This window comes from Cavia porcellus, unplaced genomic scaffold (genome assembly GCF_034190915.1).
Source record: "Cavia porcellus strain 051 isolate PalLab524CR breed Dunkin Hartley unplaced genomic scaffold, mCavPor4.1 scaffold_1, whole genome shotgun sequence".
Classification (NCBI taxonomy): Eukaryota; Metazoa; Chordata; class Mammalia; order Rodentia; family Caviidae; genus Cavia; species Cavia porcellus.
In genome coordinates this window covers 167,252,759-167,265,425 of record NW_026947484.1, presented here as the reverse complement: position 1 = coordinate 167,265,425, position 12,667 = coordinate 167,252,759, and the positions used below count along the sequence as shown (strand labels likewise).

At 37.1% G+C, this 12,667-nt stretch overlaps 1 protein-coding gene across 1 annotated transcript in view; it reads right to left on the bottom strand.

Annotated features, from left to right (window-relative positions):
• The window catches only part of C5 (complement C5), an 87,360-nt gene that overhangs the window by 24,192 nt on the left and 50,501 nt on the right, over positions 1 to 12,667 (bottom strand). Inside the window, exons 23-27 of the mRNA XM_003479135.4 lie at positions 6,784 to 6,873; positions 4,950 to 5,162; positions 4,415 to 4,490; positions 1,313 to 1,472; positions 141 to 236 (exon numbers count right to left, since the gene is read on the bottom strand). Of these exons, the coding sequence (XP_003479183.1) occupies positions 141 to 236; positions 1,313 to 1,472; positions 4,415 to 4,490; positions 4,950 to 5,162; positions 6,784 to 6,873 (635 nt within the window). The remainder of the gene's footprint in view (positions 1 to 140; positions 237 to 1,312; positions 1,473 to 4,414; positions 4,491 to 4,949; positions 5,163 to 6,783; positions 6,874 to 12,667) is intronic.

Genomic DNA, 12,667 nt, shown 5'->3' with positions numbered 1-12,667 from the left:
AGGTGTGAAAACCTTTGATTCTGGTTGCCTTGAAGGAATGCGAAAAGAAGCTTTTGAAGCTAAGGGTCTTCTAACTGGTGGCCCTTCCAGTGGGTCCTCCAGCTATAGATGGGTGCTAGAGAAAGCAAATGCTTGCTTACCACCAGAGGGCATATATCAAAAGCCTTTCGAATTCCGATCACTGTAAAAGCAGTCAGATATAAGACATTCTCTTGGGCTTCAACAGGCAAGGTGCCCTAAAACAAAAACAAACAAACACAGTGTTTAAAGATGGTGCCTTTAAAGCAAACGATCCGTTTTTAATCTCCATTTTGAGCCTGTCTACTCCTTTCTTTCAGTCACTCCAGCAGGCTGCTCACCATGTCTCCGCGGGCTCTGGGTGTTTTATTTCAGTGGCTTCACCTGTCCATTGCCCCTTGCCCTCACCTTCCAGCCCACTTCATGCTCCCTCACCACATTCATAGTCTTTCCCTTGGTCAAGACCCCTGTTACAGTGCCACCTCCTCTAAGAAGCACTGTTTGGTTTTTATCCCTCCGTGTTTTTTCCTTTTACCGTAGAGATAATTCAATGCAGGATGTATAAGCTTTCAGTGAAGTTTATTTACCTCTTGAGCTTTATTTCATAGTTCTTATGCCTCCAGTTCTTCGAATCAACCACACTCTCTCTTTTCAGTTCAAAATGCCAGACATAATAGGAAAATAAAATATCCAACATCACTAATCATCAGGCCAGTATGAGACCCACAGGCAGCCACAGAGGTCATTCATGCCCGATAAAAAGGAACTGGACTGTGGCCTTCTAAGGAGTAGAAGGCATTTTAAAGTATCTTGGAGCAACATTGTATTGCACTGTAGTTCAAGTTTGTAAATAGATTCTAATCTCAGAAGACACCTTGTTCCCTTTTGAATAAATTGGCCCCGATTTCTCTTACAAGCAGCACATAGATAGGATCTCATCTTTCAGGATGACACCATGGAAATTTGATCCGTGAGGAGGCCATGAACTTTAGGTGCAGACTCCATACCAACGACAGATGAATGAGGACATTTTACTTATTCTGAAATTTACCCCATGTGAATCGTAACACCTGTGATACCAGATGTCCAGGACCTCACCACAAGGCCTGAGACCTCTCCACTTCAGAGACTATAGGAAGGGAGGCCTCTGTATTCTGCTGTGTTCACAGGAGACATTCCTTGCCAGATAATATATATTTTCCTGTTTTCTTTTCATCCTCCCATAATAAGATGAGAAGAAAACTCAAAACTTATAAATCAAACAGTTGTTAACTTGTATATTTGGTTTCCTTACCTGTAATTTTACTGGTTGATAATGAGAATTTTCCTTGAAAGATCCATTTTCTAATTGACAGTTCTCAACCAGCCACAATAAAGAATTGCAAATTGAGTTTTGATTCTGCTCTACATATTTATTTACTTGTCCAAGTACTCTTAAAGCAAAAGCTGTTAACCTTTAAGACAAACAAACAAATACTTTGAGCCCCTTTTGGCTTTTATCTTGGAGGGCATTTTAGTTCACACAATTTTATTCTTTGGAAAAAAATATAAAAATTTAAAACACACAATTCCATAGTAAATCAGCATTTTAAAAGGTGACAAGGGAAGATGTTTGGAAGATCTCTAAAATATTCAGTCAGCAAAAGCCAACAGCTCATCTTCTGTGATTATAATACTGTTCACAAGCATAAGTAAAAATTGATCCCTGATCACAAAATAATTATTCTCTAAAATTAAAGACAACAGGTGAAATAGATAGTTTTGGGAGAAGGCACTGACCTGTGAACAGAAGACATGGACAGGTAAAATCATACAATTCTAGATGTAAAATCTGCACAACTGCAGCATCTAATTCCTGTCTCCTTTTCCAGCGCCACGGGGGTTTTTATCTCACTTCTTTCCCTCGAGCTTTATCACTGACACAGAACTTGTTACCTTTCAAGGAAGTTGTAACGTCCCGAATATTTAGACAAAGAGCAATTTTGGTCTCTACTAACATCTGCTGCAGAGGATCAGGGAAGATGCAATTCACACTTTGCTTCCTGAATGCCTCTTCCCTCTCTAGCTCCCCCAAAAACCTTCACTCTGAGCATCTCAGAGGTTGAAGACTTGAGCCATTTGATTCTTGTACCTCATCTTTCACTTTAAAATCTTATTTATTTTTGCTTTCACCTGCTGTTTAGCAATGTATGTTAAACACTTTTTTTTAAGAAGGAGAGAAATCTTCATATGATTCAAAAAATCTGAGAGCATAACTGGCATAAAATAATAAAATGACCCTCTGCTGCCCATGTTCCTCTCCTCTGCTTTGCAATAGTCAGCTAGCACTTTTTCTAGGGTCTCCTTCTGAAGTGTGAGCATAGGGATTCAGGCTTCCTGTCTACCTTTCCATCCCAACTACACCAAATAACATTTATATTACTTATAGTGTCTTGTTCTTGGCTTTGTATATTTGATTATATACTTTGTAGGTCTATATTTACATATAATATTTCCTCATTCTTTTACAGATGATTTTATATATTTCATTACAGTATTTTGATGCAGATGCACAAAACAATTTATCTGGTTATGAATTTTTAGCTTGTTCTAAATCTTTGCTCTAACAGCTTTAATTATTAGAAGAAATTTGTTGACATTAATTGGAACTTGCCTCTCCACAATTAAGTGCTTGTTTCTGGTGGTTCTTCTGGTGACACACAGAAGTTCATTTTCCATTTGAGGAGTTTTAGGGGAAAGAATTTAAACACCTTCCATTCCTCTCACAGTCTGCTCCCAGGCGGAAGAGGAGGACTATGTCCCTGTACTGATCCCACACCAGGTGACTGATCGGCCTGTGTGTTACCTGGGGCTCTCCTGGGATTTGGGATTAGGATGGCTCTTCTGCTAGCATGCTAAGGAGGAGTAGGAAGGTAGTCAGACTGCCAGGCTGGTTCTCCGTTTCTTAGCAGCTGGGCCATTATTTCCCAATCTGTGTTTCAGTTTGATCTTGAAACAGGCAATGGCAATAAGGAGAAAAAAGATTCCAACTCTTGAGTTTTATTATAAGGAGTAAATGTGTGAACACACCTACAATAGTTCTGGCAGTTAAATGTGTAATAGGGATAAGCGCTCTTCTCTCCTAGTACTTGTTACTCTGGTCATGGCCCCAGCCCTAGAGCCCTCAGAGGGTGGGTTTCTAGACAGGTCTTCCCTAGCAGTAAAGCAAATACATTCTGCTCAGGTTGTCTTTTTTTTTTCCCCCCCCCTCTTCTTCACACTGGCTTGAGATTCATACTTTGACTGTGATTTGGAGGAAAAGAGAAAGAGTAGGTTACATAACTTGCTTTTATAGTAGTCCCAAGACTACCTCTAGATGTTCTTATAGTTTGATTTCACTCCTTAAGCTTTTCAATAGGTTCTAGTAGTAAAATTTTTTAGTAGAAAAGAATCTGTAAAGTCACTTTGAAGAGAAATATGATAAAAATGGAAGACATGCATTTCTTATTCTCCAGCAATTCCATCTCTAGGGATGTAACCTAGAGAGACGCATATACATGTATAAAAAGACACATGAAGCTGTTTATTACAATACTGTTTCTAAGAGTAAAAACCGGAAATAACTGTCCATCAAATGAGAATGGATAAAAATATATGCTATATATATATTTGTAAAAATGTAATATAACATGACAAGGAAAAGGAATGAACTATATCTGTACATATAGTTATGCTAGAGCTAAATGACTAAATCTTGATAAGAAAAAGGCAAGTTGCAGAATGACAGCTATGGTTTGACACTAGTTATGATTATTTAAATCCCTCAAGAAGGGACTGTATATGAATTCATATATATCATATATGTCATATACATCCGTATATATCATGTACATCACATGTATATGAAGGTTAACAATGATCCAGGGCCAATGGGAAACTCCCCAATGGTTCTGAGTGCCATGACCAACTTACATTTTAGTACGGTCATTCTAGTTGCTGTGTTGAGTATAGAGTAAAGAGGATCAAAGTCAGAGCCCAGAAGATTAGAGGAGGCTAGTGCAGTAATTCAGAGAGGAGGATGGTGTGAACTAGAATGATGGAGTAGACATGGTGAGAAGTAGTCAGATTCAGGATTTTTTTTTTTTGGTACCAGGGATTGAACTCACAACCTCATGCTTGCCAGGCAGGTGCTTGTGCCACTGAGCTAAGTCCCAGGCCCTCAGGATGTATTATTTTGAAGGTATAGCCAGGCATACTTTCTGGATCTGATGTGGGTTGTAAGAGAAAGAGAGGAGTTGAAGAATGACTAAGTTTAGAATGACTAAAGACTGCGCAACTGGACAATGGAATTTCCATTACAGTTATTATGCTTTACTTGGCTCCCATGTGAAAGTACAAGTTAAGACTTGCTACTTACCAAGTGCTACCACTTGCACCCTTCCACATGCTGTATGAGTAGTCAGCATTTCTGTAGGACATGATGCTCACCATCCCTAAAGACAGCAGAAGGGTACAATGCCTTACTGATCTTCATTTCTACTCACAGGACTACATCAGCCCCAGGGGGCGGTAAGCTTCCTTTGGTGTTGGGCAGTAAACACATGCTGTGCAGCCAAAACTGAGCTCCTCAAAGGAAGCATGCGAATTACTTGAACTGGGAATTTATCGAGCAGAACATTCTGATCTCATTCAAAGAGGAAGGAAGTGCTCCAAGGAGTTTGGAATGCAGGTGTCTTGTTTCTCATCCAGGCATTTTGGTACATGAAGCCAAAATGCTACAGAAATAGTACACATATTTATTCACACAGTAGGATCCCTCTCAGAACCTTTTTTGGCTAAAATGCTTTTGAAATAAAGCATTTATATAATCATAACAACTTAAATACTAGTTTATAATATTTATTTTACAATCACTAGATTATTAAGGAAAAGAGAGTATTTTTTATTTTTACCTTCTTTTATTTTTTTCTTCAGGTACTGTTTTTTAGTCAATGAATGAGGATAAAAAATGTTCCAATTATTTCCTGCCTCCAAATAGTGAAAAACGTAGAACACTGGGACGATGCTCATCAGCTCTGCCTCCGCATTGCCCCTGGGGAGGTGGGTTATGATATCGATGCCTTCCTTACTCAGGACAGTAGACAGGACCTCACCCATCAGCATCCCTGAAACAAGAAGAAGCCAAGTAGACATGACTACTGCCTACCAGCGGATCATAGAGCATTCTAAGGAGAGGAGCTGTGCACGCTTCAGCAGCACATACGCTAAAGAGAAGAACAACTATCTCTATTCTTTTTTTTTTTTTTTATCTAAGCAGTTCACTTGCTTCTCAGAAATGGGTGAGAAAAAGGATTTGGCTTGGAACCTGAATTTAAAAGAAACAAAATGAAGCCTTAAGCAGTATCTCTATACTATAGTAGTAGATGATATAAGGATGCAGTGGACAGATTATTGCAACTGCCATGATTACACAGACATAATACATGGCAAATCTGTGGCCGTTCATGGGTTTAGACGTTGCATACTCACCAGTCCTCCTACAAAGTAAAGCAAAGGCCTGAGCAGGGAGTATGGTAATCACTCTGTAACTCACTGTGCAATCTTTTACAAACCATTTTCTTATAGATTGAACAACAAGATTGCACAAGATCAAAAAGGGACTTTCCAAACTAACATCCTGTGATTCCAAGGTTTTCTGTGAGGTAAAATATAGCCAGGGCATTCCATCATTCTGACGGTCTATTATTGAATTGCTAAGGCAAGACATCAGCAAAGTCCATCAAACACGCCATGTCTTCAAGTGTCCTGGGGAGAAGAGAGTCCCTACCAATGCATGTGTCCATTCAGAACCCATATATTGAAATCTACTCAGCAAGGGTGTGGTATTAAAAGGTGAGAATTTGGGGAGATGATGAGATCCCTGTCCTCCTCAATGGGATTAATGAAGTTATGAAACAAATGTGAGGGAGCTGTTCACCCCTTCCTGTCATTCTGCTCTTCCTCCTGCTGCCCTGTGAGGATGCAGAGACAAGACACTAGTTGAGAAGTGAAGAGGAGCCCCTGGTAGACATCGAATCTACCAGACTTAGAGCTTGGACTCTGCAGCTTCTAGAGCAGTGAGAAACAAATGTCTGTTCTTTATAAATTATCCACGCTTAGGTATTTCATTATAACAGCATAATCCGACTAAGATAACCCTTCCGGAACTAGTATTCAGCAGAAGAGTGATGTTGTCTTGGGGCCAGAGTAAAGCATAAAGCTTTCTTTGGAGTTGAAACCATAAAAAACTCTTTAAGTCTATAAGCAGCTGCACTTTTTTAAGAGAAGTCTTTGACCACAGGCAGTCTTTGTTCTCCATCATGGGAGAATTAATCTTCATTTTAGTCAGGCCAGTGGAAAAAGATGGTTGGAAAAGTGATCAAGTATTTGTAGGCGAATAATAGGTGGGTCAAAGAAGATGTGAGTGCGCAGGGAATCAGATAAATATAAATAGAATGATGTAATTAAGTTGGGCTTGGTGGTACATGCCTGTAATACTCAGAAGATGGAGCAAAAGGATAACAAATATAAGCCCAACCTGATCAAGTTAGCCAGATGCTGTCTGATAAATAAATGAGTAAATAAGGCTGAAGCTACAGCTCAGTGTGAAGGCCCTGGGTTTAATTCTCAGTATCACATACACACACACACACACACACACACACACACACACACACACACACAGACAGGCACGCACATTCACATACACAGAGAAATAAGTAACAAAAATAGGTTGTGTTAATTTACCTTTTACACTCAAAATCCTCTTAACATTTGTTTTTGGGACCAAATCTAATGGTATCTTGTATGGAAGTTCCTTTCGTCTGGTAACAGTACCTGTAATTTTTAAAATGATTAGGTTTACAGAGTTTTTCAGGGAAGAAACTATTTTGATTATTTATAATGTGTCTGCAGCCAAAGACTTTTTGGAGTAAAATATTCTTTTATAATAATGTTATTAAAGTTACAAAGAAAGAAAAAGATTTTAAAATCAAACTCCAGGCTTGTATAATATCTTTAAGTAAAATACTAAACTTGGCTATAAGATTGCAGGTCATAACAAGATATGAAATAAATAGGTTGTATCAATTTTATTCACCAGTAAAAGGTAAGATGGCTTTTTGTCCAAAGAGAGAAATTTGTTCCTGGAACTGAAATCTAAAAATAAACAGCATGTAATTTCCTACTCAAGGTTATTTGAACACTAGCTCCATTGGGAAGATCTGAAAAGTTTTCCACTTTCTCCTTCCTTTCTAATTTAGAGATGTTCTCTATATGCCTTTGATTGTAGAATTTTAGCACACTGGTATCCGAGAATTTTTCTGTTATAATCTGTCACTGCTTTTCATCATCATAAAATGATAACATTTATTATTGTACTGATAGACTACCAACCACTGTACTGGGCTCTTTAAATGCATAATTACATTGAATCTTCATGAATCCCATATGCTGGGCCTATTTTTATTATTTTAATTTTATAGATAAGGAAATTGGGTTTAGAAAGTAACTTGAACAGGGTTGCAGAACTAGTACAGATGGAATCATGATCTGAGCCAAGGAGGTTTTACCAGAATCCACTGTAGTCCTCATAAAGAGTATACACCTCCCATGGTATTGCCAAGAAATCTCTTTCAAAGCAGGAAGCAACTCTTACCCAAATTACAGCTTTAGCACTCTGCATAGTCCTTGACACATGGAGGAGGCTAAAGCAGTGAGCATCTTGTAATTTAACTAACAAACCAAAGATGCAGGAATGTACACATGAAACTTTTTTATTCACTAATCCTTAATAAACACTGAGTATTTATGTTAAAATAAAACTCCACAAAGGCACTTAAGAGTTTTGCAATGTGTTTACCAGTGCATGGAGTTCAAAAGAACTTACTATGTATAGGACATTGAGCAAGACACACTCTTCTTTTTTTTTTGGTACCTGGGACCAAACTCAGGACCTCATGCTTACCAGGCAAGTGCTTGAGCTGCTGACCTAAATCCCTGACCCAAGACACAACTTTCTTGTGCCCCAGTTTGTTCATTAGTTAAATGGAAGTAATGATATTTTCTTCAAAGTCTTTCTGTAAGGATAAAAATAATATAGACAAAGAGCCTGGCATACAGTTCATCCTCAGTAGATGGCACTTATTACTGAGGGATTGTTTGTGAATGTTGAAATATGATTTTTCACCACTTTCTCCATTGATATCTGCACTTGATTATTTCAATTTTCACTGGCAACTCCACTACGAGATAGAAGGCTAAAGAAGAATGACAAAACTAAGGAAGTCAACTTTACTTATCAGAGAGCATGACAAGATTGATCATGACCTCACATATAAAGGCAGATTCCAGAAAGGTTAAAACATTTAAAAGTCAAATCTGGACAATCAGTACAATAACAAATTGTCTTTGTGAACGAAAGGTAGACTAAGATTTCTTAAAGATTGTCTCCCAAATAAAAACCATAAGATGGCATTATGGTGAATTTGACTATTTTGGAATAAAGAATTCCTTTTTAAAATCCATGAAGATTTGTTGGTGCTCAAAGAAGTACAAAGAAACAAAACTAAGAAGAAATATGCAAGAAAAATTCAAATGGAAATTAGAAAAACTTCAAAAGACATGAATAGGCAATTGACTGATGAACCCAAACACACCAACACATATGAAGAAAAGCTTAAAATGCTAGTAAACAGAATTATCCAAATTAAAACGATGAGCTACTACTCTATGCATATCAAACATGCCATGTTTTTGAGTGGTGAGTAACAATAAGTGTTGGGGAGGATGTGGAGCAAAGAGAACCATCACACACTGCTGGGGGAAGTGTAAATAATGCAGACATTTAGAAGAGCAATATGGTAGAAATGAATGACATATGTATGCAGAATCTTTGATTCAACAGTCCCATTGCTGGATTCTGGAAATGTAGTCTAGATAAATGCCTATTGAGCTTTTTATATAGTTTTTTCAAATTAAGTATTTATCTACCTATCATCTATGTATCTCCATATATATATATATATATATATATATATATATATATATATAACTTTTTCTGCAATGTTGTTCAATGGTAATGAGGAGTCCATCACCAGGGGATAAATAAGAAATACTGTGAGAGGGGGCTGGGGATTTAGCTCAGCGGCATAAGCAGCTGCCTTGCAAGCAGGCGGTCGTGAGTTCAATCCCCTGGGGAGTACCGATAAAAATGAAAAAGACAAAAAAAAAAGGAAGAAAGAAATACTGTGAGAAAACATACTCTGAAATTCTATGTAAAAGTAGTGAATTAAATGTTCATATAGCAATAGAGGTATTTCTTTAAAACTGAGTGTTGAGTTCATTTATTTAGTGTTGAGTTTAAAAATTTAAGAAACAGACCTGAACAATATAGGGAAATAACTTTTTTATATATGAAAATTATATATAGTACTTGCCTATTTGAAGACATATGCCAAACACAGTTGAGTGGATGTATTTGGAAGAAGGGAAGTGAAAATGGGGTCAAGGATAAAAGGAGAAGATAAAACATGAGAATGATCCACCAAGCCTAGGGTGCTGGGGAGCCGGGAATTGAGGGAGTGGAGAACTTAATGTTCTGCAGCTAAGATCACAGAGTCAGGAGCAAGGGATGGCGAAGGAGAGAAGACAGAGCTGGACTAGAGCTAGTCTTTTTTTTTTTTTTTTTATTTAAGAGGAAAAAGAGAAAAACACAAAACAAAACAAAGCAGTGTAAGGTTACATATAATACAGAACTACAAAAAAAAGCATAACAGTAAGAAATCACCTGTTAATAGATTACATATTATCATCTTGGAAATAGTTGCTCAAATCACAGTATCAAAGAATACAAAGTAGACATTCAAACAGAGAGACTACAAACAGCTGTGTTCAATGATCCAAAAACATTAATATAGTCAGCTATTCAACATCCCTATACACACTTGCTGTTATATCCGTTAGAGCTCTTTTTTCCCCTTCCTCTCTTTTTACAACAAAATTTACACATTTTAGATTTTATTACTCCTTAGTTCTTATTACTTTTTGGGGGGGGGAGAATAAAGTCAAATATGGCAGAACAAAGCTGTCAGTGAAAACCAAGGATAGACTTAGCACATGATGTAGAACAGAGTATACGGTTATTAACAATAGTTATCAACGTTGTCTCTTGTTTCCTTAAAAAGATTTGTCTATCTCATTAGATATTATAAAGTTGGACAAAACAGTAGAGAACAAGACCAATAAAACTTAGACATTGTAAACATTACAGGACTTCCAAAGGAGACAATAGTCAAACCAGAATGGGCATCTTAGTGAATCTTACTGCCTTCAAAGTAGTTGCCTATACCCTCGGACCTGATACTATCCCACAGAATGGAACAGAGTCTAATCAGTCAAAACAAGATCGTGGGAGCATTACAGGACTTCAAAACAAGTTAATAGGAAATCGAAAAGAGTTACTATTATATATCCTAATTTTTTAAATTTTTCCCTTAATTAAAATAAACATAAGAAATAACTAAATAATTTTTTTAAAGAATAATAGTTACCATAGTGTCTGTCTTTTTCCTTGAGATATTTGGATAAAACTTCATATACTATAGCTTCAAATATTTCCATATCAAGAAGCCCGGAATAAAGCCTTTCTAATTAATAAGTGAAAATTTTATAAGGCTTCAAGGCCACATAATGGGGAATCATGATTGCCACATATTTTCATATATTTGAATCATTACTTACATTAGGGAAACTATTCGGTATTCGTACATGCGAGATTGATTTATTTCACTTATGAGTATGGTCTCAAGCTGCGCCCATTTATTGATAAATATCTCAATGTGATCCTTCTTTATAGCTGAATAATATTCCATTGTATAGAAATACCACAACTTTTTTATCCATTCCTCAGTTGATGGACACTTGGGTTGTTTCCAAGATCTGGCGATTACAAATTGTGCTGCTATAAACATAGGTGCACATAAATCACTGTGGTATGATGCTTTCAGTTCTTCTGGGAATATGCCTAGAAGTGGAATAGCTGGAATAAATGGGATTTCCAATCCCAACTTTTTGAGAAACCTCCAGACAGACCTCCACAAAGGCTGTACCAGTCTACACTCCCACCAACAGTGCAGGAGAGTTCCTTTTTCCCCACATCCTCTCCAGCATTTGTTGTTGTTGGTTTTCTTGATCCTGGCCATTCTTTCAGGAGTGAGATGGAATCTCAGTGTGGTTTTAATTTGCATTTCTCTGATGACCAATGATGATGAGCATGTTTTCATATATTTATTTGCCATTTGCATTTCTTCATCTGAGAATTGCGTATTCATCTCAGATGCCCATTTTTGGATTGGATCTTTGAATTTTGGAGGTCTGAGTTTTTTTAATTCTTTATATGTTTTAGACAAGAGTCCCTTGTCTGAGAGAGAGTTCACTAAAATCTTTTCCCAGTTTGTGGGTTTTCTTTTCACTATGCTGGAGATTTCTTTTGACATGCAGAAACTTTTTAATAAGATGTGGTCCCAGTTATTGATTCTGGGAAGTGTTTCCCGTGCGGTTTGAGTCCTGTTCATGAATTCTCTACCTACTCCTATGTCTCCAAGGTTTCTACCCACTTTGTCTTCCAATAGATTTAGTGTTTCTGTTTTAATATTCAGATCTTTGACCCATTTACATTTTAATTTAGTACATGGTGATAGACATGGGTCTAGCTTTAGTTTTCGGCAAATGGAGAGCCAGTTTTTCCAGCACCATTTATTAAAGAGACTGTCGTTCTTCCAGTGAACCTGCTTGGCTCCTTTATCAAAGATAAGGTGGTTGAGTGTGTTTGTAGTTGTGGTTGTATCTTCTAATCTATTCCATTGATCTTCGCCTCTGTTTTGATTCCAATACCATGTTGATTTTACTACTGTTGCTTTGTAGTATAATTTCAAGTCAGGGATTGTGATGCCTCCTGCTTTGCCTTTGCTGCTTAGAATTGCCTTTGCGATTCTAGGTCTCTTCTGGTTCCAGATGAAATTTAGGAGTGATTTCTCTAGATCTATAAGGTATGTTGATGGTATTTCTATTGGGATTGCATTGAATCTGTATAAGAGTTTTGGGAGAATGGCCATCTTCACAATGTTTGTTCTTCCTATCCATGAGCAAGGGATGTCTTTCCATTTTCTGAGATCATCTTCAATTTCCTTTTTCAGTGTATTATAGTTTTCACTGTATAAGTCTTTCACTTCTTTCGTAAGAGTAATTCCTAAATATTTCATTTTTTTGCTTGCTAATGTGAATAGTCCAGTTTCTCTTATTTCCCTCTCTGTAATTTTGTTGTTCGTGTATAGGAATGCTATTGATTTCTGAGTATTGATTTTGTATCCAGCCACATTACTGAATTTATTTATTGTATCTAAGAGTATTTCAATGGAGTTTAGGGGGTCTTCTATGTAGAGTATCATGTCATCTGCAAACAATGATAACTTAACTTCTTCTTTTCTTATCTTTACCCCTTTTATTTCTCTTTCTTGCCTAATTGCTTTGGCTAGTACTTCCAGTACTATATTAAATAGGAGTGGTGATAAAGGACATCCTTGTCTTGTGCCTGATTTTAAAGTAAAGGCTTTCAATTTTTGGCCATTTAGAA